This window comes from Andrena cerasifolii, chromosome 1 (genome assembly GCF_050908995.1).
Source record: "Andrena cerasifolii isolate SP2316 chromosome 1, iyAndCera1_principal, whole genome shotgun sequence".
NCBI lineage: Eukaryota > Metazoa > Arthropoda > Insecta > Hymenoptera > Andrenidae > Andrena > Andrena cerasifolii.
This window is the reverse complement of record NC_135118.1, coordinates 27,175,042-27,198,290: the sequence shown is the minus strand read 5'-3', so window position 1 is coordinate 27,198,290 and position 23,249 is coordinate 27,175,042. Positions and strand designations below refer to the sequence as shown.

Here is a 23,249-nt window from a genome sequence, read left to right as displayed (position 1 = left end):
TGATTTTCGAGAGGTGAGACCTGAGGCGGTTCCCTCGGACGGAGCGTGATTTAAGGAGGAACCAATGGTACGCTACGGATTGCGTGCGGCGTTGCCACCATTGGTTCCTCCTTAAATCACGCTCCGTCCGAGGGAACCGCCTCAGGTCTCACCTCTCGAAAATCAGACTATAGTAACTTTAATCCATGCCATTAAATAACTAGCGTGATTATCCAGCCGTGTAACATCAACGCAAGCGCCGTGCTTTACATCCGGCAACGCTGCTCGGCCCGCGAACAGTGTCGCGACTGTCGCGAGATTCGAGAAGACTCGAAGTTGATTTGGGTTGCGCGGGCATACGTTGGTTCGGCGAAGTCGCGTAGCGTAATAGTGAGGAAAATGGCGATGGCAACAACTCAAGTAAAAGGAAGTGGGTGGCCGAGAAGGGCGAGTAACAGTTCGTTCGAAGGGAAAGTGGTACAGAACCCGTCTGTAACTATCAACAGGACAGTTAATTTGTAAGTGATCGAATCAATACGCGACTTAATTACATTATTTTTTAGAGTTTAATGTTTTGACTGCCTCTCCTGTAGAACAACTATGGCCGGTTTAAGAGACGCTAGCAATTAAATATTATGTTCCTAACACCTTTCGATGCATCTTACATGGTACAACCATGAGACGGCTGTTCATCTTTTCGTTAAGTACCTCCGGAAATTTTAAGCAACGCACTGCTCGAGTTGCGTTCCCATCGATACCCCGACGATATATAGTAGTTATTCGCTCGCAATTGCTGCAGTTATAGAAAATACATTTAACACGGAATATAATGTAAGCAATTATTGTAATGTGCCTCCTTATCTTAGATACGATAATGTAGGGTACTCTTTATCAAGACGAACGTGTGCTCGTTTGCTTAAGATTTCCACCTATAGATTAAAATTATACCTCCTGTGCCCCATTCGCGCAAGGTACATTATACCTGAGCTATACTAAGTTCTGGTTATTAAGAGACTTAAGGAAGTTCGATTCTCATTGCAACATTACATCTGTACGTATCATTACCGATGAACTTATAAAAGCTACAGCCATCGTACGCGCAGTGCGCCTGGCCCCTTTTATACATCGAGTGTATCATTGCGTACAAAATACTTTCCGTTGTTCCTTGCAGTCGCTGTGATAGCGCGGCCGTTAATTTGTAATGCGCATACACCCGAGAATAGCTGTATCGTCACTGTTCATTGCTTTTTACTTGTACAATACGAATTATTTTGATCCCTTGTATAAAACGAAGAATGTATGGAATAATCACACAAGTCAAATTGTTGCGCTTTAAGTTGTACAACCTGTAACTCTTAAAACTGAAGATATTTGTATTTTTTTTACTGGTAAATTGGCCTCTCACGGTTTATGTAAAATGAAACATTCCAGTATAAAATACTTTTGTATCTACAATTATTATGAACGTATTCGCCTCGCGTCTCGTAGTTCATAAGGAATCATACGATGTTCACGGTAAAATTTCAAGTAACTTCTCATCGGAACAATAAACGGATTGTTTCCAAAGCTAGTGCAGAGAACCTATACGAAACAGTATGTATTGCATTTTGGAACACATGTTTTCTATCAATGCGACCTCGGTCACGTTCTGCATATGCAATAGAACGTTGAAGAATGTAATAGATGTACTGTATATATGTGTATCTGCAGACACATCACAAAAGCATCATTTGGCACTAACGAGTGAACTATGCTCTTAATTTATATTATGTAATGAACCAGTTATATAGACATAAGTACTTTAACGAACTATTCACATTTTAGCATGCAAGTATTTCTTATTATTATGCATTTAAAGATACTGAAAGGATCTAAAGAGATAACGCTTGTGCTAAAGAATAGTTGTTGTACTACATATGTAATAAGAAAACATTACAAAGCTATAATGGTACCATAAATATATGTATTGTGTACTTTTAAAGAAATACTATGAGTGCAGTTGATAAAGGCAATTTATAACTGATTACATCTACTTGCGAAATGTAATATTATCAATGGCAGTTGGTACTCTGTAACTTTATCGTTAAGCAACCACCTTGTGGTGTTTTTTTAAACAGAAACTTGCAATTATACAAAGAGGAAGACGATTTAACTTGTTGTATGATACTTTGTTGAACGCTGTTGAACATTGTATTTCTATACAAGCTTTGTAAATCTCACAGGTATACATTTTATTGATTGCCACTTATTCATAATTTCTTTGTATATATATATATGTATACACACAGACATATATATATACATATACATATATATATGTATATATGTTCATTTGTTCAATGTACATACATTTTTATACACGAAGATTGTCAGACATAAAGTAATTATTTTTACACTATGAATCTGTATGTTATTCTTCTTGCTTGCATGAAAAATGATATTTTTTGTTTTATTGTATCAAATGTGGAAGTTAATGTAAGATTACTGGGGAGAAAAGTTATATGCTGAAAAATTATCTAATGCATTGTGAGTACCTGTATAAATCATTATGGTTTTACACTGGAATATTGTTTGTGGAAATAGTGTTGAAGAGACTGGATTTAGTTACTGAAGGTTTATATTAAACATGCAAGAGCCTAACACAAAAATACAACTCATTTATCATAGATATCCTTTGACAAACTATACATTTGGAACAAAAGAGCCACTCTTCGAGAAAGATCCGTCAGTGCCAGCAAGGTTTCAGCGCATGAGAGATGAATTTGACAAAATTGGAATGCGACGCAGTGTAGAAGGGGTATTGTTGGTACACGAACACGGATTGCCGCATGTCCTTCTTCTCCAATTAGGAACGACATTCTTCAAGTTGTACGTGTGATTATATTCTCTCGCATACGAGAGGCTTATTGCTTGCCGGCTGACGCGCACGAATGTATACCCTAACTTTTCGTTGTGCTTTTTAGACCTGGAGGAGAACTAAACGCAGGAGAAGACGAGGTAGAGGGCCTAAAACGGCTCCTTACAGAGGTAACAGTTAGCACGACGCCTTATGCTACCTTACGAGGTAGCTAGGAGTGGCACTTTGATATGTTAGATTGTAACAATGTCTATGAACCTATTGTACCAATCCTGAACATGTTTGTAGAACTTATGTAACCGGGCCTGTAGCTCAAAATAGGGATTTTCTAATTTCTCATATTAGGATTCACACTTTTAGTGTGCTGCATGCCCGGACACTTCAATGTTCGTAGTGATAAAACTATAACTTGTTACGTTATATAAGTATCATGGTTAGCTAAGAACATTGTTCTTATTTCGCTCGTTGTATGTGTTAATTGAAAACATAAAAGGAGCAAACCACGAAGATTGTAACATTTTGTAACAAGAAGATTGTACCGCATATAGCACCGTTAACTTTTCATTGTGATATATCGAAAAGTACCTTGGAAGGGACAATTGTATTAAATGACGTATAGTTCTAAAAATTTCTTGGTATAAACTAATTGAAAGTACGCAGGACAATGGCTTCTCCTCGCGCGATCAATAGGCAGCTCGCAGATCCTATGTTTACGAACTTGTCAAGGTCCTAATTAAAGTGATGAACATATGTACAACAGCTGTTTCATTTGATTAGGTATCTGTAAGTGAGGGGAGCCGAAAGTATTTTTGACAAATACTTCTGGCCTGTACTACCGATCGTATAGAAGTTACAGGAACATGTTAGGGAATAGTCGATGACGTTAATTGTTAAAAAGAAAAACTGTTACAACTATACAGCCGTTTTAAATATGTAACAAAAATTGTGTAACCATGTTCTTAGTGGACTGAACGAAGAAGAATGTATATCTTAAACGTATAAACTAAACACATGTACGAAGTGTAGCACAACTGAAATAATGCGTAATACATTGTCGGAATGATTTTTAGACATTTGGACGTCAAGACGGGGTGAAGCAGGAATGGGTGATAGAAGATACCATTGGGAACTGGTGGAGACCAAATTTTGAACCGCCTCAGTATCCTTATGTACCGCCACATATCACCAAACCAAAAGAACATAAGAGATTGTTCCTCGTCCAGTTACAAGAGAAAGGTAACGCAATTTTTTATTTATAATACAGTTCTTATACATAAAAGCGTTCTGTTCCATTGAGAAATTAATTATTGGTAATACATTCTTCGAACTTACAGCTCTGTTCGCAGTTCCAAAAAATTACAAATTAGTCGCCGCACCCTTATTCGAGTTGTACGATAATTCACAGGGATATGGACCCATCATTTCCTCCCTACCACAGTCACTCTGCAGGTAATTGAAACAGTGACCCCAAAAAATGGCCTCTTTTTGGTCCCACGATTTTGGAACTGAATTTTATGCGAAACGGTACCTTATGATGGGACATCAATAATACGAAAATTTCAAGTTGAGGCGACAATTAGTTTCTGAGATATGGGAGGTCAAAGAAGTGAAAATTCGTTAACGCGTCAGCCCATACGCTTCGATGTACGGACTTTTATGTCAGTCCGGTAATTTAAACAATTATTTCCAGGAGTTTTGCTGCCTACTAACGAATTTGAACTTAGATTTTCAAAATTCACAATGGTCAATTTAACATGGTGGGCGATATATTAAAAAAAAACACCCACTACACAGACATTTATACTTCTTGATTTTTATTATTTTTTTTTCGTGAATTTTAAAAATCTTAGTTCAAATTCGTTGTTAGCAGTCAGCAAAACCCCTGGAAATAATTGTTTAAATTATCGGACTGACATAGAAGTTCGTACATCGAAGCGTATGGGCTGACGCGTTAACGAATTTTTACTTCTTTGACCTTCCATATCTCAGAAACTAATTGTCACCTCAACTTGAAAATTTCGTGTGATTGATGTCTCATCATAAGCTATCATTTGGCACAAAATTCAGTTGCAAAATCGTGGGACCAGAAAGAGGCTAAAAAGGCCTCATTTTTGGGTTACTCTTTATCGGACCCATTGATCTCGCGTGTCTAATTGGCCTTCTTTAACTGCTTTCTGTCGTTGTGTTTCAGATTTAATTTTATATATATGTGAAAGGAGAGCCAAGTGAGCAAGTGAAGTAATTTTAATTAAGTTAACATAAAAGAAACACTACTATAAATACCATGTATGTATGAGATGACGAGTGATACGGCAAAAAAGACTTCTGTTCTGTGTATAATATGACGTGCACTAAAAATTAAATCATTTTTTAAGTAGTACTTATACAATTCATTCGCACTTTTAATCTCTAATCCTTGTAATTTATGTCATTTCTCCACTTCATGTTTAATGATAGAGATCGTATATCGATATGTCTACTCTAAGGTGTACATACGTTGTTGAGCATTATCGTTTATATGTATAACTGCGAAGTGTTTTAGTTTTATGTTACAAGTTCTCTAGTGAAAGATAATCGATTTAATATACATATAATTTTGTGACAAATATAATTTTGTAAAACCGTAATAAAATTCACAAACTTTAATCTTAGAAAAAAATTAAATTTGATATTAACAGAAACAGCTCATGTTGATTACTATAAAATCCCTATAATATTTTCTAGTCTTTTAATAATAACCATTATATCCAAACGAGCAACAGCGTTTCCCGAATGTTCATTAAAAAAACGAGATGGAAATGTTATCACTGATCGAACACCAAGAAATACATTCCTCTGTAATTTACGTAGCTCGAGTATTAAACTTCTAAGTAAATTATCGACTCCCAATAAACAATAATATATATAGACAATATTCACAGAAAAATAGCAGTTAGCGATAAAAAATCGGCCTACGAATTTCCATTTTGTGATAATGTATATCCTTAGTGCCGCCATTTTGTATTTGGCACAGTATCGTAAGAACACGTGCACGTGCATCTGACACAGGGAAACGTCAGAGCGTGTGCTTGAAATGCAATCGAGAGTTTTTATTTAACATAACAGGGAACTGTACATATTTCTTGAGAAAATGACGCAGGAGGAGTCGATTATGGTAAAGGTACAGCCGAAAACGAGAATTAAACTGAATTCTTCAATACGTGCGATATCTTATCTTAACCTGGTCTTGCGATTTTTACAACACTCAGTGTGTGCACTCAGGTACAGAAGGTGGAGGACGCTTTGAAAGATTCTCTGTACAGAGTGGATGTACTTGAGAAAAGACTGAAAACGAAGCTGCTCACGATGGAGAATAGAGAGCGGCTGGAGTCAGAGTTGGAGGAAGTTAAGGATGTACTTAAGAAGAACGAAGAAAAGCTGCAGGGCTTAAGGAAGCAGAACACAAAGTCGTTCATGGTAGCAGCGAGTTTGATTTTTGCATGTTTTCTGTTCTACGGGTTGTATTTGATGCTTTATGGAAAGTTATAATTTAATATCTTTAATTGCCTACTTGCTGTGAAGAATATTGTATGAATGTAACGATGGAGCATTGTTTTATATTTATATTAATACTGTAATTGTACGTAAGTTGTTTTATGCTCGTTGACTGCCATTCAAACGAATGTGGAATTTGCTGTATGACGGTTTTCTCGTTTTTGTATCGTCAGTCTTTGTATGCTACTTGTACGTGTTGTACTTGAAGCCATTGGACCAAATAATATTATAAATCTATCATCATTTGAAAGTTTAGTTTGCTGCCTTCAACCCAAGTAAAGCTAATAACAGAACATGGCACTTCTGTTAATCGCTTGCAAATATTTATTAAAAACTGTTTTACCATGTGTTCGGTACTAACAGAATTTTCTTCATAGAATTAGATTTCCAAGCTGAATAACCAGACGCTGCAGACATTTAAGGGGTAATGCCACTGTAGAGGCTGGAAAGGCAGCCTGATTTTCAGAATTTTTTATGCGAGTATAGTGAATAGAATACAAAATTTGTTTGAAGGCCTTTATTGCACACACCTTGAAGTATGATCTCAATTTTTTTAAAATTTTCTTAAAATAAAATGGCGACGCAACAGTTCAACAAAAGATGCTTCTTCTGAAAAACAGTGTTCTGTGGCCCGGAAAGATTTCTCCTTCAATTTTGGACCTAGAACAAAAAACTGAAATTTTTTTAGTTCTATTTAAGATTATCTCGGGATGTACACGAGGAGATTAAAAAATACTGATTTTTGTACGAATGGTGTGTGATTGAACCAAACACGGAACTGCCACAACCTCGAAATTGTTGAAACTTTTTGTTCAATCACGCACCATTCTTACAAAAGACAGTATTTTTTATTTTCCTTGTGTACTTCCCGAGACAATCTTATATAGAAGTAAACAATTTTCGGTTTTCTGTTCTAGGTAAAAAATTGAAGTAGAAATCTTTCCGGCCGCGGAACCCTGTTTTTCAGAAGAAGCTTCTTCTGTTGCCCTGCGGCGCCGCCATTTTCTATTAAAAAATTTTAAAAAAAATTGATCATACTTCAAGATATGTACAATAAAGGCCTTCGGTCAAATTTTGTATTCCATTCACTATACTCGCTTAAAAAATTCTCAAAATCAGGGACAATAAACTGGTTAATGCCATATTTATAATGAAAATAATGTATAATTCCTTTAGTTCATTATATAAGTACAATCTTTTATAATATAACGTAATCGTCAGAGTTGTTTCATCAACAATAAAAAATTAAACGCTTTATTTATATTAGTCTTATATCGAACATTGTGAGTACTGTCGCCCTTTGAGTGGAATATATTATATTTATCTTACAAGCACAGTCAGAGTATATTACAGTGCAGCGACTAAATCGTATTGTGGTGTTCCAGCAATACGACTCTGCATGTATTTAGCATGGACCTCTGTATCCAAGTAACTGTGTTGAACAGCAGCATTCTCTTTCATAGCAGACCTCCATTCCAACTGGAATCACAAATAGTACATTTACAATAACAGGGATGTCCCCCCCATTTTAAAGACGCAGCGAGTTTATACCCAATTCCTCAAATAAAGCTTAGGCTTACCAGCCTCTTAAACCGATCACGAGGTATAACAAATTGATCTCCACGCAAGACTTTAATTATATCCACCCTCTCCCACCACGGCCATATCATGAAATCCAACATTCCAGGGGACTTGCCACTGAAGTAAGGCGTTCCTCTCTTCGCCAGTTCGTTCTCGAAGACGTCCAGCCTAGTCAGAGCTTCGTTAAATAAATCACGGTCTGTGGACAAACTCTGGTACATCTGGAATAAAAGCCTTTTGTAGTAAACGCTCTTACAATAAGAATCGCGTATCGAAAACACACGTACCTTGTACATAGTGCTTATGATAGAATTGAATTTATCGATCAATAGCTTATCTTTAGCTTTGGCTAAAGGATCCTTCGGATAAAGTTTATTCTGTGGATAAGCTTCATCTAAGTATTCAGCGATGACAAGACTCTCGTACAGTGTTTCGCCCTCCTCCAACTCTATGCAAGGAACTTTACCCAACGGACTCTTCTCCAGCAGCCACTCAGGTTTGTGTGTCAGATTTACATAAACAACGTTGTACCTGCAACCGCAGAGCAGTGTTAGAATTGAAAGTGCTGGAACTAAAAGCTGCAAATAATATATCGAAAAATAAATGGGAAATATGTATCGAGCAATTATGTTCCTCAGGGTAAAAAAAATGGCTGCCATATAAAACAAAAGGAAGAGAATATAAAATTTATTGATGCACCATGTTGCGGAATCACTTTACTCACGGTATACGTTTCGCATCGAGCACCAGGTGAATTCTCTGCGCGTAGGGGCAAAATCGCATACTGTACAAGCGTATTTTTCCGCGGACGAAGGGCGGGGCCACGGCTCCTGGAGAACGGTGGCATTAAAGAAATTGAAGAGATTACTTTTGTAAGTACGTTAATTCTGGATCGTAGTAACACGATCATACCGGCAGCCAGATGTTTCGAACTCATCTTCGTTTCGATGGAACTGGAGACTTTCGAAAAGATCCAACGTGTGAACGCGAGATACTTAACCCGATAACGTTTCAGATTTCCTTGTGAGCAAGTCGGTATAATAAATAGCGATGATCTAGGTTTTCAGGCGCAGGTTATCTGGAGTCAATCGGCGACAGATCGCTCCAGAAATTGCGAACACGTACTTTTGAAGATTACATATCTTTTTTGTTATCAGTGGAACGGGTTTTGTAAGAAATCGGGTTACATTGATTGAGAGATTTGTTTGAAACAAGTCATCCATTTTTTCCCGGTTTTCCGGGCAATGGGAAAATATTCGATTGTGGAAATTCGAAAAGGTACGTTAGGTGAATGGCTGGCAACATTGGGGAAGAAAGATTCTAGTGGCTAGTGAAGAAAATTCGAGGTTTGTGGGAATGTGGGAACGTTTGGTGGTTGAAGGTTAGGTTGCACGACGGGATAGTGGCGCCATCGTAGTGCTTTTGAAAATTTGAAAGTGTTGCGAGGGTGCTGTTATTATATACGTCTCTTGGAGGTATGTGAAAGAGTTTTAATTGATTTTATGCAGCTCAAATAGCTGGGGATTGTGGATAGTACCTTGGAGAATGTACGTATGAAGAATAGAGATCTTGAATATGTTCTTGTGAGATCTTAAAGTAGCATCTGTAGCTAGGATGGTGAGGAATGTATTTCGATTTACGCGGGAAGTAGAACGAACAATTTTTGTATTATCGATAGATTCGTGATATGTATTACTAATCACTATTGCTCATTAGTTTGTAGGTTCATTTTAACTTATAGTGATGAAATTGTTATTACCTTGACTGAAAAGAAGTTGAATTATAATAGATCCCAAAGTTTATTCAAACTTAGAAATGGCTAAGTAGTTCACTTCGTACTTGATATTCTATAAATTTTCATGGGAAGCAGCGTTCTTTTCTTAGGAAAATGGAAAGAAATAGTGTTTAATTAGAGAAATCTCAATATTTGTGAAATCACTATTTTGCTTTTGTAAAGAGGAGAAAGTTAGAAATAGAATATAAGTTAATAACTATCTTGCTCTTCCACCAACAATCTCTATCGTAAATGTTCCTCTTAGAAAAAAATTCATATCACAAATTAAAAATATATTTTTCTCAGTACTCCCTATATACTATCGTGTACTCTGAATTTAATTATCAACCGCCTTGAAATCTCACATTATACAGCCCCCAAATGAATTTCCAATATACACATATAACTCTAACATAACATATAAATCTATATACCCTTCCAAACGACCTCCCGATGCGTTCCACGCGTTCAACGCCCATCGGCGTCCAACGAGCATGCTTACCATTACCCAGTTAAACACATCCGCACGCGACATGTGTCCAGCTTTGAAGTCCCAGCGCCAAAAGGGTTAATCGCTCTTAACTCGTTTCAGGTCGTTCTTCTTTAAACGACTTGCACCTTGACGCGAGAGAAAGGCTCGAATGGGGGTGGTTGAAGCGTCTATTGGCCGCCACTCAACCTCTATCAAGGCCCAGCTACTATCCAGTGGTAATAACCGTACACACGGAGGACCAGACGGTCGGGGCTTGATGGATAAGTGGTGGCGCGAAGGACACGCGTAGCTGGAGATACGGGTTGCAGGGTCGGCGGGGTGGGACGATGGCGAAGGAGGCCTCCGGGGGTGGTTGCTGGGGTCGTGGGGCGAGGTGTACGGGGGATGAGGATCAGGAGGAACGGCGCGGGCGCTGATTGGTAGCAGAATCGATTAGCCGAGGCAAGCTAAACCTCCGGCAGCTTTGGCGACGCCACGAATTTCCCGAATGGGGGTTTCCCGTTGGGGCGGTCCCGAATCCAGGGAATACCCCTGCGTTCTCCATGGCAACCCGACCAATTCGCCAACCGCCGACAACCAACGCTGACCTACCCTCGTGTTGCTTCTTCCTTTCCTCTCTCTTCTTCTTCGCCTTCTTCTTCTCCTTCTTCTTCTCCTTCTCCATCGCCCTTTTCCCGTTTCATTCTCCATCCCTTCCCCGAGAGCCTCTCGCCCCCCTGCTCCGGTGCCGCTGCTATCCTTTGTGTCTCCACTCCTTTCCTTTTGTCCGCCTCCTATTTCCCTGGGCCTCGTTTACGTCGCGGGAGGGACGGAGACGTTCGTCAGTTTTTTTCTCGCGCGGCGCGGCTACGCGCTCGTTACCGCTTCCCTGCACACGTGCACGCGTGCAGGTACGCGCACAGATGCCAAAGAGACACAGAGAGGCGCATTGATTTTGCCGACGACTGATACAACCCCGCCGGCACGTTTAATTAGAACATGGCGACTTTAATACAAGCGCACGACAACAAGAACAACAACAGCGCCCCCTTCACCCACCCACCCACGAGTTCCGCTGTGTCTCCTCTTCGTCCGCGCCACCTCCTGCGCCCTTCCTCCTCCCGCTTCTTTCGCTGATGGTCTCCGGCCTCGAACCTCCGACCTCCGACTAAAATTCGCTGTTCTCTCCATCCCTCTCCCGCAGCGCGAAGGGGTCGCTTATCTACCTAGCCTAACGCGGTCTATGCTAGTGTCAGACATCCCTGTCGTTCGCCCTCTCGTCCCTCATTCTCATCAGCGTCATCGTCGTCATCGTCATCCCCCTTCCGAAGCTTGAAAATCTCAACCAGACACGCCACATTCGCGCTATGATCATTCTTCCGTCCTCTTTCGCTCCCTCTCGATCTTCCTCCCACACGTGACACGCACTCACGCGCTAAGACTATGTCCTCTACACGCCTAGGTCGCTACACATGAAAACACCCTATCTACATTAGAGCCCGTCGACGCTCCGCGGAGTCGGCTCTGGGGATATTGTGGCTCAGGACTCGGACGAATGCGGATCGTTCTTCGCTCCCTCCCTACCTTCTCGCGAACGATCGTCGCCGGTCCCGCGGAGCGCCCGACGGGGTCACGGTTACGCTAGTCGTTTAGAGTAATTCTAGGGATGCTTAGGTCTTACGAATGGTATGATACAGTATACGACTTAAAGGAGTTACGCTTCTTCGACAGAGGTACACCTTTCGCGGCGGGGTGGCTCGCCGTCGGCCGCGCTCTCTCCCTGCGCGTCGCCCGCAAAATGGCCGCCGATCCACCCCGCGTTTCGTACGTAGATAGAGCGACCGCATCTCTCGGCCGATCGCTGTGGGAAACGACGCTGGGCGCTGCTCTTCGAAGTCTCGCGCTTGGCTTCTGATATGACTCGACGTTGTACTTTTCCATCTCGAATGCTTGCGGCACGAGCGCGCGCTTGGCTGGTACACCGAGCTGTAGCGAGGTAGGTATTTAGGAGTCGGCGGAGGGGGTGGTTGAGGAAGGAGTTCGCGAGAGGTCTTTCATTGCCAGACACATGATAATCACTCGTTAGTTTGCTACTAGGTCGCTTGCCAAACCTCCGATCACTGCCAACACGTAGTTTGCACTGTGGGATGGATTGCGTTCATTCTTCCACCTTCTACTTGGACCTGGGAACCTCACTATTGCCCAGTATACCTGTAAATATTTTTAGTCGACCTGGGATTGCTATTTTCCGGGCGATTATAGATCTAGGACCCAGGTACTTCTTATTGCTTGTGTCCTTACTGTCTTCATCTTTGTTTCCATTTTGTACTGGTGAAAAGAGGAGACGAAGGCTCCTTCAACCCTCTTACACCCTCTTCTACTTCTTCTTCTTCTTCTTCTACTTATAGGCTTGACTCAGGTGTGAAAGAATCGAAGGATACAGCGTGGAATACCGGACGAGCTACTTCGCCAATTGAGACACGTTGCGCGAGAGAAATTTCCACTACTCCCAGGTCAACGAAACTAAACACCTAGCGAGCCTCTTTCGGTGCAATTAGACGATCACTGGTTAAACTGATCAGACTCGAAATTTTCGTTGGCCACTCGCGGCTAAGACACAGCCACTGCCGTGCCGTTTCCGATACAGTCTCACGACCGCTCGCCGCGAAACCATATCGTCCAAGCCGTTCACCAGCCTGCGAACGCTTTCCCCGAAAAGGAAGCCTCGGTCGTCCGGCTCTCCCGAACGTTCGCCAACCTCGTGACGGTGCTTGCGAACGGTGAGATGCGGTTCCTCTATCTGTACTTCGTTATGTAACAAATAAGTTAAAAGAGTTTATAATACACGCATTGCCCATGGCCCGAATCGAACATGTACACATTCTTGAGCGCTTTGTGATCGGTAAGCGGCGTCGCGACGTCTTAGTGCGTCTCCACTCTGAGACCGGAGTACCCCCAATTTCATCTCGTTCCTTTACTTTTTTTTTTCAATTCGATGATTATTTAGCAAACGATATAAAACTGTCCCCTCGCCTTTAAATGTGCATGTTCGATTCCATCCAGTCGGAAGTGCCGACGTCTCTCTACGGAAGTACGCCGGTTTGTTGTTCCTTGTACAGGGCGACGTTCTTCTGGACAGGAGGATTCTCGACATACGGTTTATCTTAGAGCTATGAATTGTGGTCTGAGGATGCTGCACAGGGGAAATAGGTTCTTACGTTTTTCGGGGGTTTGGGGATGAAATATCTCGTATCGAGTGGGGGAGGGTTGAATGGATCTCGAGACTGTAGTTGTCCTGGAAATAATTAGACCCTTGAGGTACACCTAAGGCAGGGCTCGGCAATATATGTCTCTTTGGGTATTTAAATATGGCTCTTTTGATACTTGAAGGAATGGAAAAATTTGCAAAGTCTCCGCCACCTAATTTGAATTAATATACCTACTGTAAATTTGTAATCACAATGGCTTTGGCGTATCGCATGATTGTTGCATATTTGGTTACCAAAGAGGTATTTTTGTGTTATTAAATTTCTATGGCTCTTCTAAATAAAAAATGTGTATTTTACGACTTTTTGGCTCCTCTTAAGTCCCGAGTTGCCGACCCCTGACCTAAGGGGCCCGTTGGGTGGGTAAAAGTTACAACTTCGTTTTCACTCACACGAATAGAGAATGACTAAATTTTTCGTTTCGATAATATTAGTTGCAACAGTCGATTCTCTCAAATTTTTCTGTACGCAGCGGCTTGTGACGTTTGACTTTTTAAAGTCTCGTTTCAATATCTGAATTAATATCACCCTTTGGGTTTGTATAGCTGTTAGAGTAACTGAATAAGGGAATAATTAAATAATTAAGTTCGTATCGCAAATGATTGTAAAGGGATGCCCCATTTTTGAGTTACCTACATTATTTTTTTGTTTACCGCGGGTAGTTGGTCTGAATAAAACGTCGGACGAGAATCGTCTTGTGAACGCACCCTGTACTTACGTAATCCATTATATTGTATTTACAATGTTCTTACAATAATTCGAGCGTACCGTCGGCCGTGAACGAGACTTCTTGAAATGACGGTCGCCCTTTTACGTCGATTGTTTCTACCATCGACAATGCGTACAAGGCATTCCATTACCAATGCTACAAATAGAAGAACCACGATTCTACTCGGAGAAATTCATCAAAATCATAGAATAAATTTTTTTCGTAACTCGCTTCATTTTTTAGAAAATCCAGTTTAAAGTCCAGCTATACACCTAGGCGATCAGTGTTCTCCTTACACACCACCAAGTAGTCTTCAATGCACGCGTACCCAATCAAACTCCAAGCTCAATCTTCTCAAAAAGCAGTTACCAAAAAAATTTACCCTATATTTTCGACTTATCTTTTCACGTACAATCATCGTTCTCCTCCTGTACTATTGGTTATTGGACACCCAGTACATTGAGCTCACTCGATTCTGCTCGCTCCAACACAGATGCATGGCTGCCAGTAGCTCACTTCACATGGTCGGCGCTTGTTTCGAGAACTCTTCTACAACACTTCATGAATATAGCTTACAGCTTTCCTCTAAACCAGTGTTTCCCAACTCTTTTTGAGTCGCGATCCCTTTTTATGATATTCAAATAACTTGCAACCCCCCCTCCTCCCTATAAGGTAAGGTAAATTTAACGAGGTAAAGAAAACACATTAAAAATAGCTATTTCAGAATATAATTCTAACTTAATAATATTAAAAAGAAAAAACCCCAAAAACTATGGTGACCCTTCCAGAAATCACTTCGCGACCCACTGGGGGCTTGTGACCCACAGGTTGAGAATCTCTGTTCGAAACCATATTCAAGAAATACTGTAGAAATATTTCCGAGACGAATATCTGCCGTGTGAAGTGCGTTATTGGCCGCCATGCGTGTGTTAGAGGAGTCAGAATCGAACGAGCAGAGTGTACAGTCAGCTCATTCGATTGTGTCCGCGTGCCTTTTACAGTGGTCCACGTCACAAGATTGCCCTTTTTCTCGCAAACATTTCTACGGTATTTCTTAAGGGGGCAAGCCATAGTGAAAATTTCTTTTCCCGATTTTTCTTTTCGCGCGTTTTCATAATATTTCGGGTCTCAAAAATATTCCTGCACAATTTCAAAGCGGATCTCGAAATATTCTGGGAGCTACGGAAGGTTTTGTGTAGGTAGCACCACTCATAATCGAGTGCACGCATAGGTAAAACTTGGTGACAATCGCTCGAAAAGTTTATGTCCACGAATCCAAATGTATCTAATAACAGGGATTATGAGCTTATATATTGTTTAAAACTAGGTAGAGAATCACTGGCCACGACGAGACCGTATACAACTGCGGTCTTTGAGTTGCAGAAAATAACTTCTTTCAAAACTTTAATCGCGATTATCTCGAAACGACATTTTTCAAACCGGCGGATTAATAACTCGGTCAATTTTTATCGGATTCACTTGAAATTTTCAGGGAATATTCGTAATAAAATTATGTTCAATGAAGCGTACCAGTGTTCGGATCGAATAATTCATTTAACTGTAACATTGAAAGAACATATTGATTTTTGATACCTTTTCTTTCAAAGTTCGCCATTTCTTCAAAAATTAATATTTCTTTAAATCTGTACGCTTCACTGAAGCTATTGTAATATACTTTAAGAAAACGTTCGAATTTTTCAATTCCGAGCAAACGTTGGAAAGTTGCACGACCGACTGTTTTCTAATTTTTTTTTGCAGAGCCTAACGTTATCGTATGTAGTCGCCATACTACCCAAAATTTTTTCAATCTAGAAGCATACAATATTAGTTAAATATACGTATTTTCAATTAGTAATAAAGATTTTTCGTAAAAAAGTTACATTTCATTATAAAAGAATGCCTTGAAAATAGCCTTTATTTTCGACCGTCACAGTGGCTTCCCCCTTAAGGAAATATTAGCGTAGCTGAACCCAAACGAGATCACCGATGCATGGGTTGTATACAGTGCTTGCACAGAAATTTAATTAGTGACAAAATCATAATCTTCTTCAAGTTCGTTGCAATAAAAATTACTTTACATTTACCCTTGGCGTTACTTAAGCTGTATCAGCCCAAACGCAGCAGACCGTAATAATTTGTATAATTATGACAAGCACACTATACTAAAAATAATGGGGGTTCAGCCACAGTGATATTTCCACACGAAACAGAAGTGCTCTGAAGGAGAACCTCTGCCGCGGCGATGCCCAAAACTCTAAACCATGTTCGCGAAAGATCGTAGAAATGTTCCCAAAAAGAGCAAATCACGTGAAGTGGAGCCCAAAGCGCAGTGGCGTGGGCAGAATCGAAGGAGCTGACTGTACATCATCACTGTGAGCAGATAGCAGCGAGCGCGACCAACTTGGAAGCCCGCGAGGCGGCCGACGGCGCGCGTTCACCGCGTAGACGGTCTCTTAATTCTCACGGGTAGAAAGTCGTTCAGCGTGGCGTGCCCAGGGCGCCCCAGTGCTCGGCGGTGGGTCATGCGTAGTGTGGATAGGTGCCCAGATGAGGCGGCACGTGGCCGGAGGCCGTGTGGTGGCCCGCGTATAGGTTCGCGCCCGGGCTGGTGGACCAGTAGCTGGACGCCGATTGGAACAGGCCCCCGGGAACGGAGACCGAGACGGAGGCCGCCGGCGGGGGCATCAGGTTCAGCTTCGCGTGCCCGTACCCCGACATGAACAGCTCGCTCTGGTACTTGTATGCGGCCGGGTCGGCCGCCGCCGGCTGCGTCGCTGCCGCCAACCCCTGGAAGTCGAATTTGTACGCGTACCTCTTCCCGTGCACCTTCGTCATGATGTTCTTGTCGTAGTAGTACCTGCAACCAGAGGAGACCTGCTCGGTGCAGAGGGTCTGCTTGTCCCTTTGCCTGGAGGCTCGAGACTTTTTGGGGATAATGTTTCATGCCGCGGCACGAATTCGCGACGGCGTGCTTTCACGCAGAGAGATTTGAATGCCGTGCACGGGTCTCGAAGCGTTCCCCGTATTTGCGAATAGCATGGGAGGTATCGACTGGCGGTCTCTGAATGTTTAATTTGGGAACAAACCGAGCAAGTCGGGCTTCTACGCTTTGTACAGAAGTTTACAGATGGGCACGACGCGGTGGCGGATTTAAGGAAAGAGGCCCAGGTGGCAAACGCTCTGGGACACCCTGTATTCATAAAAGAATTACAAATAAACTGTGCGTGTGGTGTGAATATTATAGGTAGCAGAACAAAATATAGTGTTTGGATAAAATTATATTTTTTTTGGAAGATAGGGCCCTGAGGGTCCTTCTCGACAGAGGCCGAAAATCCACCACAGTTAGATACGATGGCTGGGTGGATTGACTTAAAGGGGCATTTTTTAACATTTTAGAATGTTTAAAGCGTTACCATGGTGTGCAAAATGATGTTCTTGAAGATATAAGATAGTGAGTGTGTTGTTAGGTGTGTTTTGTAAGGCTGTACTTATTTGGTCACATTCTTATACACCCTAGGGTTTTAAATTTTAGAACAGAATGGACTGGTAGATATACTGCGGTGTTATGAAATGTTCATCGTAGAGGCTGAACGTAAAATGCATTTTTTGTCATCTAGTCTCTCGCATTTTACAGCGAAAATACCATCAGTGCGCCAAGAAAGACTGGATCCAGCAGCTACTCACAGTACCCCGTAAAATATCCGAAGTTTATAAAGTCCCATCGGAACGAAATCAAGCAACCACCCTGTCTCAGAGATTCCAGAGATAAACGTACACTTTTATTCGCGGTCGGGCGAAGTATGCACATCCAACCCCCGTGCGCGATTCCTTTATTTTTTTCCCTTTCGCGGTTTCGCGCGTGGTGAGATATGATCGAGCCAGACCGCGTCCCGCCATAAACTCGCGATTTACGAAGGCACCGGCGCGAAATGGCGTGCCGGAGGTCTGGTGGGGGCGGGTTGTAAAAATTCTCGGGGTTGGTTCGCCCGAGTCTTATTTAATAAATTCTATTTGCCGGGGCCGATAACGACGCCGCTTCCGCGGCGACGGAAACGCGGCTTTTCGCCGAGTTACGGCCGTGCGGGCTCGAAACTTTTTCGCGGCGGTTGCAGTGGGGAGGGGGTAGTGTAGAGTTGAGTAGAATAAAGTGGAGTCGTAGCGAGTAGAGGAGAGGAGATTAAATTAGATTAGACTAGAGTAGAAGAGAGTAGAGTAGTGTAGAGTAGAGTAGAGTAGAGTAGAGTAGAGTAGAGTAGAGTAGAGTAGAGTAGAGTAGAGTAGAGTAGAGTAGAGTAGAGTAGAGTAGAGTAGAGTAGAGTAGAGTAGAGTAGAGTAAAGTAGAGTAGAGTAGACTAGAGTAGAGTAGAGTAGAGTAGAGTAGAGTAGAGTAGAGCAGAGTAGAGCACAGCAGAGCAGAGCACAGCAGAGCAGAGCAGAGCAGAGCAGAGCAGAGCAGACCAAAGCAGAGAAGATAGGAGAGGAGAAGATTGACAGAGAAAAACAGAGTAGAAGAACGCAGATTAGAGATGATAGCAGAGTAGAATAGAGCAAAGGAGAGTACAGTAGAGCAGAAGATTGATAGAGAAAAACAGAGTAGAAGAACGCAGATTAGAGATGATAGCAGAGTAGAATAGAGCAATAGAGAGCAAAGGAAAGGAGAGTAGAGTAGAGCAGAAGATTGGCAGAGAAAAACAGAGTAGAAGAACGCAGATTGGAGATGATAGCAGAGTAGAATAGTGCAAAAGAGAGCAAAGGAAAGGAGAGTAGAGTAGAGCAGAAGATTGGCAGAGAAAAGCAGAGTAGAAGATCGCAGATTAGAGATGATAGCAGAGTAGAATAGAGCAAAATAGAGCAAGGGAAAGGAGAGTAGAGTAGATCAGAAGGGAGCAAAGGAAAGGATAGTAGAACAGAGCAGAGTAGCTCAGAGGAAAGGAGAGCTGGGTAAAGTTGCGAGGAGAGTGGAGTGAGAAAGGCGGCGGAGGTGTAGGGGGCGAACGAGCAAGCAGTCGCGTAATATAATCAGTCGATCTGATCGAAAAATAATAGCCGCGTCTGCCGTCGGTCTGACTGTCGGTGATTGAAATTTCCCTCCCCCTGGCCTCCGCCCCCGAACGAATTTACTTTCTCTCTCTCCCTGGATCTTCGACGCGAACGTTTACCCATTAAATGTTGGCGTTTGATGGATTTTTCTCCTTTCCCCCTTTTTGTCTCTCTTTCGCTCTGTTTTTGGATGGCTGTTACGCTCGTCCGCTCGATTTTCCTCTACACGATAGGGAATAGTAGTACAAAGTGGACTGAGTGTGGAATGGAGTTGGTCTTTACTAGTTTTAGGTAACAGTGTCCGGAATAATTGAGAATAAAGGGAATATTTGTTCATGCTGTCATAATACTGCTATCATTTAATATGTGTCCCAACTTATTCAGAAATTATAGTACCTTCTTGGGAATCATCAATGCCTCTTATACATCAAATAGAAAAAAAATTGAAAATCGGGTGGCATACGTGCCTTCGTCTTTATATTCGTGTTCAAATACTCGATGAAAGATTGAAAGTGCACAGCGCATCACTCACCTCAATGCCCTCGACAATTTGTCATAATTCATGTTGGGTTTGGACTTCCTTTCGCCCCAGCGTCTCGCCACCTCGTCAGGGTCAGTCAACTTGAATTCGCCGTTGGTTCCTTCCCACGTAATGCACGCGGCGTTACTCGAGTCTGACAGTAGCTCGAGCAAGAATTGCCAGAGCTGGATCTGACCGGAACCGGAGCTCGCGAGCCGACTGCTCGTCGCTCCGAACATTTGGTATGGATCTGCAAATCATCGATAAAAAAAAAACAATGCTGGTTAGTCAGAAACCTAGCCCAGAACTCTTCTATTCGCTTTAACTTAGACTATGTACTTCGATTCAAACCGGTTCGTCTTGATTTCCTCTACTTCGATTCGATATTGTTTCACTATTTCTTGCTTTTGTCTAGTGCCATTCAATTTGTCTTGATCCCGTCTACTTCGATTCGATTCATCTTAATTCAACCTAGTTCGATACGATTCGGTTCGTCAAGATATATCCTACTTCGACTAAGTTCAGTTCTTCTCGATTTAACATACTTCAATTCCTTCCACTTCACTATAAACTTATTCCAACACCTATACCGCTACGAATAACAAAAAAATCCACTTCACCCAACGCCAAAATCATTCCTCCTCCAATCAATCAAACATCACGCAGCTCGACACCTATTCCCTCTTAGTCTCCTCTTAACCATTGGAAAGGAACTTTTTCTTCACCTACGACTGGGCAATTCACTTTTAGGGCTCGCTTTAACTACCCCCGAAGATTACTTTCACTTGGAGATTGGGCGATTCCGGGGGCACGGAACTGCTGGAATTAGTTGTTACTTGCCCCTCGCGTGCGACACGAGGCGGAAAACGCGGATATTCCCGTGGACGTGCGGCGTTCTAGCCGGGCTCGCCCGGGAGAGCGGAGCTTGGCGTGAATTTTTATTCCCGCGGAATACTCGAGCCGAGCCGAATGTAATTTTTTCTTCCTCCGTTCCAGCGTTTTTCCCCTCCTCGAGCCATATATACCTATCCATTACACGGTTGTTTCCCGGTGCTCCCTGTATCGCCCTTTAAAAGCCTTACAATGCGTCATCACCGCGTCGTTCGCTGCCGCTCAGACCTGGAGTGCCCTACAACCCGTACAAAAGGATATAATCGCAACCCTACAATAGAATAGGAGTTCGTTTGGATCATAATAATTTCAATTGAAGGAACGGCGGACCGAGTGGCGCAGAGGGCGTACGCGAAATGTCTTCTGACGGAGTTGGCACTGGGAAACTGAGCGTCACGTTTTCATCCCCGCCGTCAGCTGGCGTTTCACAAAATATGAATATCTCAGGGCGAGCACAAGAAATCAACTTTAATTCCAAATTATTTTTTTCCCATACTAACTTAGCGTTTCAGTATTCCTTGACATGCTTTTTAAGAGAGTTCAGGGTGATCACTTCAGAGTGACTTCAGAGAAAGTTCGAAATATTTTATTTTCATCTACTCCACTTTATCTCGCGTTAACCCTACTCCCTTCAATACATTTCAACTTTTTTTGCTCATAACAGCTTTAATCTCCACGAAACCATAAGCTTCTCGACCCCTCGAAATAACTACGACCAGCGCCACAAGCACAGGAAGCGGAGGATCGCGGAAATGTGAACCTCGGCTAGGTCAAGACGCCAGCCATAAAAGTACATTTGCTCGATTATGACGGAGGGGGCAGACGCGGACGATGGGGATGGGCTCCATGAATTGCAACCTCAAAGGTCGTTTCGCCCGATGAATCCCCTGAAATGCGTGGCGGAGTGATCGCCTTTCGATCGAACGGTAATTCACTTACAAGTTAATAATGGCAAGGGGCGCGGTACACCCATTTATCTGTGGGGCGCGGGGGGTGGCCCGGCGAAGATACTGAAACGCCACTGTTCTCTCGGGTCAGGGGTGATCTTCTCCTGCTGGTCAGCAAAGAAAATGGGAAAGTCGACGTATACCAGTGACCCTGTTCCAACTTTTACGCTCCGCCACTGTTATCTCGCCCCTTTCACCCTAGACCAGCTACACGCCACGTTTATTCTGTCGCAGACGAAAATTTACACCGATTTACATGGGACAGTGGTTTCCGCGAACTTTGTTATTCACCCCTTATTTCATGCAAATCCCAGCTGGCCAGTGGGCGAACTTTCAACCGTGACACGGCGATAATCGTATACTGATTCGATGAAATGTAAGAAGGGGGCAGTGATATTCTGATTTTAAGGTGTTTTTTTTCGGGGAGGGGGGTTATGTGGTCGTGAAAAATGTTTAAAAGGGAGGTACCTAGTGTTGCGAATGGTGTGAAACATTTGAATAAGAAAAGTGTAGAATATTAGAGACGTGTGTTGTAGCTGAAGCGAGGAGGAAATATTAAAGTACATGTCCACTTCCACTTCCACTTCCACTTCCACTTCCTCTTCCACTTCCACTTCCACTTCCACTTCCACTTCCACTTCCTCTTCCACTTCCACTTCCATCTCCACCTCCACCTCCACCTCCACCTCCTCTTTCACTTTCACTTCCACTTCCACTTCCATTTCCACTTCCACTTCCTCTTCCACTTCTACTTCCAGTTCCACTTCCAGTTCCACTTCCAGTTCCACTTCCAGTTCCACTTCCACCTCCACCTCCTCTTTCACTTCCACTTCCACTTCCACTTCCACTTCCTCTTCCACTTCCACTTCCACTTCCACTTCCACTTCCACTTCCACTTCCACTTCCAGTTCCACTTCCAGTTCCACTTCCAGTTCCACTTCCACCTCCACCTTCACCTCCACCTCCACCTCCACCTCCACCTCCACCTCCACCTCCTCTTTCACTTCCAATTCCCCTTCCACTTCCACTTCCACTTCCACTTCCACTTCCTCTTCCTCTTTCACTTCCTCTTCCACTTCCACTTCCACTTCCACTTCCACTTCCACTTCCACTTCCACTTCCACTTCCACTTCTACTTCAACTACAACTTCCACTTCAACTCCCCCCTTGACCACACCCTGTTCGGTAGATAACACAATCAAAATCTAAGAAATCAAGGAATTCGCAAAATTCAGTTCGAAGAAGGTGCATCAGTGCGATCTCGTCGGTCTTGTAAACTCAGCCTAAGTTCTCCCGCCTCGTTCAATAAAATAACAATTTTATTGAAGTTCACCCGGAAGATTCCAATCTCTTAATCGCTCACGAACTCCATGTGTCTAACCCCCGCAATTGCCCAGCGAAGTCACCACGCGGTGCACAACAGTAGAATTATAAGAAATTTTTATATTCTTTGCGATTTCGTGGTGTGTCATTTTAGATGGATTAGATTAATCGGGGGCCTCGTGTTCTATTTTTATAATGATTTTAATAACGGGGACGGTAGCATGGAGGCCCATTGCCCGAGGCACTTATTTAAAGCTATTGATCAGTCGGAAGGAGTAATTTTTGGGCGTGGCGCTAAAAAGTCGAGGCCAGGAACGAGGGGGGCTCGCGTGATTAGCGGCCAACGTAATAATCGT

The 23,249-nt window shown here is 42.6% G+C and overlaps 4 protein-coding genes across 7 annotated transcripts in view; 2 read left to right on the top strand and 2 right to left on the bottom strand.

Moving 5' to 3' along the window:
• Nucleotides 1-275: 275 nt before the first annotated feature.
• On the top strand, nucleotides 276-5,213 carry Cpsf5 (cleavage and polyadenylation specificity factor subunit 5). Its single transcript, XM_076821157.1, has 6 exons — nucleotides 276-497; nucleotides 2,647-2,847; nucleotides 2,943-3,006; nucleotides 3,907-4,072; nucleotides 4,171-4,285; nucleotides 5,028-5,213. The coding sequence occupies exons 1-6, from the start codon at nucleotides 379-381 to the stop codon at nucleotides 5,047-5,049; spliced, it is 687 nt and encodes a 228-aa protein (XP_076677272.1). The 5' UTR covers nucleotides 276-378; the 3' UTR covers nucleotides 5,050-5,213.
• Nucleotides 5,214-5,819: 606 nt separating this feature from the next.
• Nucleotides 5,820-6,608, top strand: LOC143373694 (uncharacterized). Its single transcript, XM_076821170.1, has 2 exons — nucleotides 5,820-5,996; nucleotides 6,098-6,608. The coding sequence occupies exons 1-2, from the start codon at nucleotides 5,967-5,969 to the stop codon at nucleotides 6,362-6,364; spliced, it is 297 nt and encodes a 98-aa protein (XP_076677285.1). The 5' UTR covers nucleotides 5,820-5,966; the 3' UTR covers nucleotides 6,365-6,608.
• Nucleotides 6,609-7,514: 906 nt separating this feature from the next.
• On the bottom strand, nucleotides 7,515-9,176 carry LOC143373679 (pyrimidodiazepine synthase). Its single transcript, XM_076821145.1, has 5 exons — nucleotides 8,864-9,176; nucleotides 8,676-8,781; nucleotides 8,239-8,482; nucleotides 7,951-8,172; nucleotides 7,515-7,849 (listed from the first exon to the last, which is right to left on the bottom strand). Exons 1-5 carry the CDS (start codon nucleotides 8,886-8,888, stop codon nucleotides 7,718-7,720), a joined length of 729 nt encoding a protein of 242 aa, XP_076677260.1. The 5' UTR covers nucleotides 8,889-9,176; the 3' UTR covers nucleotides 7,515-7,717.
• Nucleotides 9,177-14,174: 4,998 nt separating this feature from the next.
• Nucleotides 14,175-23,249, bottom strand: part of Ets65a (DNA-binding protein D-ETS-3) — an 88,320-nt gene continuing 79,245 nt past the window's right edge. For 3 of the 4 annotated variants that reach the window (XM_076821454.1, XM_076821432.1, XM_076821444.1), the window contains 2 exons: nucleotides 19,745-19,982; nucleotides 14,175-17,029 (listed from right to left, as the gene is read on the bottom strand). In XM_076821454.1, coding sequence (XP_076677569.1) covers nucleotides 16,693-17,029; nucleotides 19,745-19,982 — 575 coding nt within the window. In that variant the 3' untranslated portion in view covers nucleotides 14,175-16,692. The remainder of the gene's footprint in view (nucleotides 17,030-19,744; nucleotides 19,983-23,249) is intronic. The other variant, XR_013086546.1, reaches the window with a different exon arrangement.

Excerpts from the sequence above, each read along its gene's own strand:
- Cpsf5 (XM_076821157.1), top strand. The coding sequence starts at position 379 with ATGGCGATGGCAACAACTCAAGTAAAAGGAAGTGGGTGGCCGAGAAGG. Across the intron at positions 2,848-2,942 it reads GGAACGACATTCTTCAAGTT|ACCTGGAGGAGAACTAAACG; the intron begins GTACGTGTGATT and ends TGTGCTTTTTAG. Across the intron at positions 4,073-4,170 it reads CGTCCAGTTACAAGAGAAAG|CTCTGTTCGCAGTTCCAAAA; the intron begins GTAACGCAATTT and ends TCGAACTTACAG.
- LOC143373694 (XM_076821170.1), top strand. The coding sequence starts at position 5,967 with ATGACGCAGGAGGAGTCGATTATGGTAAAG. Across the intron at positions 5,997-6,097 it reads AGGAGTCGATTATGGTAAAG|GTACAGAAGGTGGAGGACGC; the intron begins GTACAGCCGAAA and ends GTGTGCACTCAG.
- LOC143373679 (XM_076821145.1), bottom strand. The coding sequence starts at position 8,888 with ATGAGTTCGAAACATCTGGCTGCCG. Across the intron at positions 8,483-8,675 it reads CTCGATGCGAAACGTATACC|GTACAACGTTGTTTATGTAA; the intron begins GTGAGTAAAGTG and ends CTGCGGTTGCAG. Across the intron at positions 8,173-8,238 it reads TCATAAGCACTATGTACAAG|ATGTACCAGAGTTTGTCCAC; the intron begins GTACGTGTGTTT and ends CTTTTATTCCAG.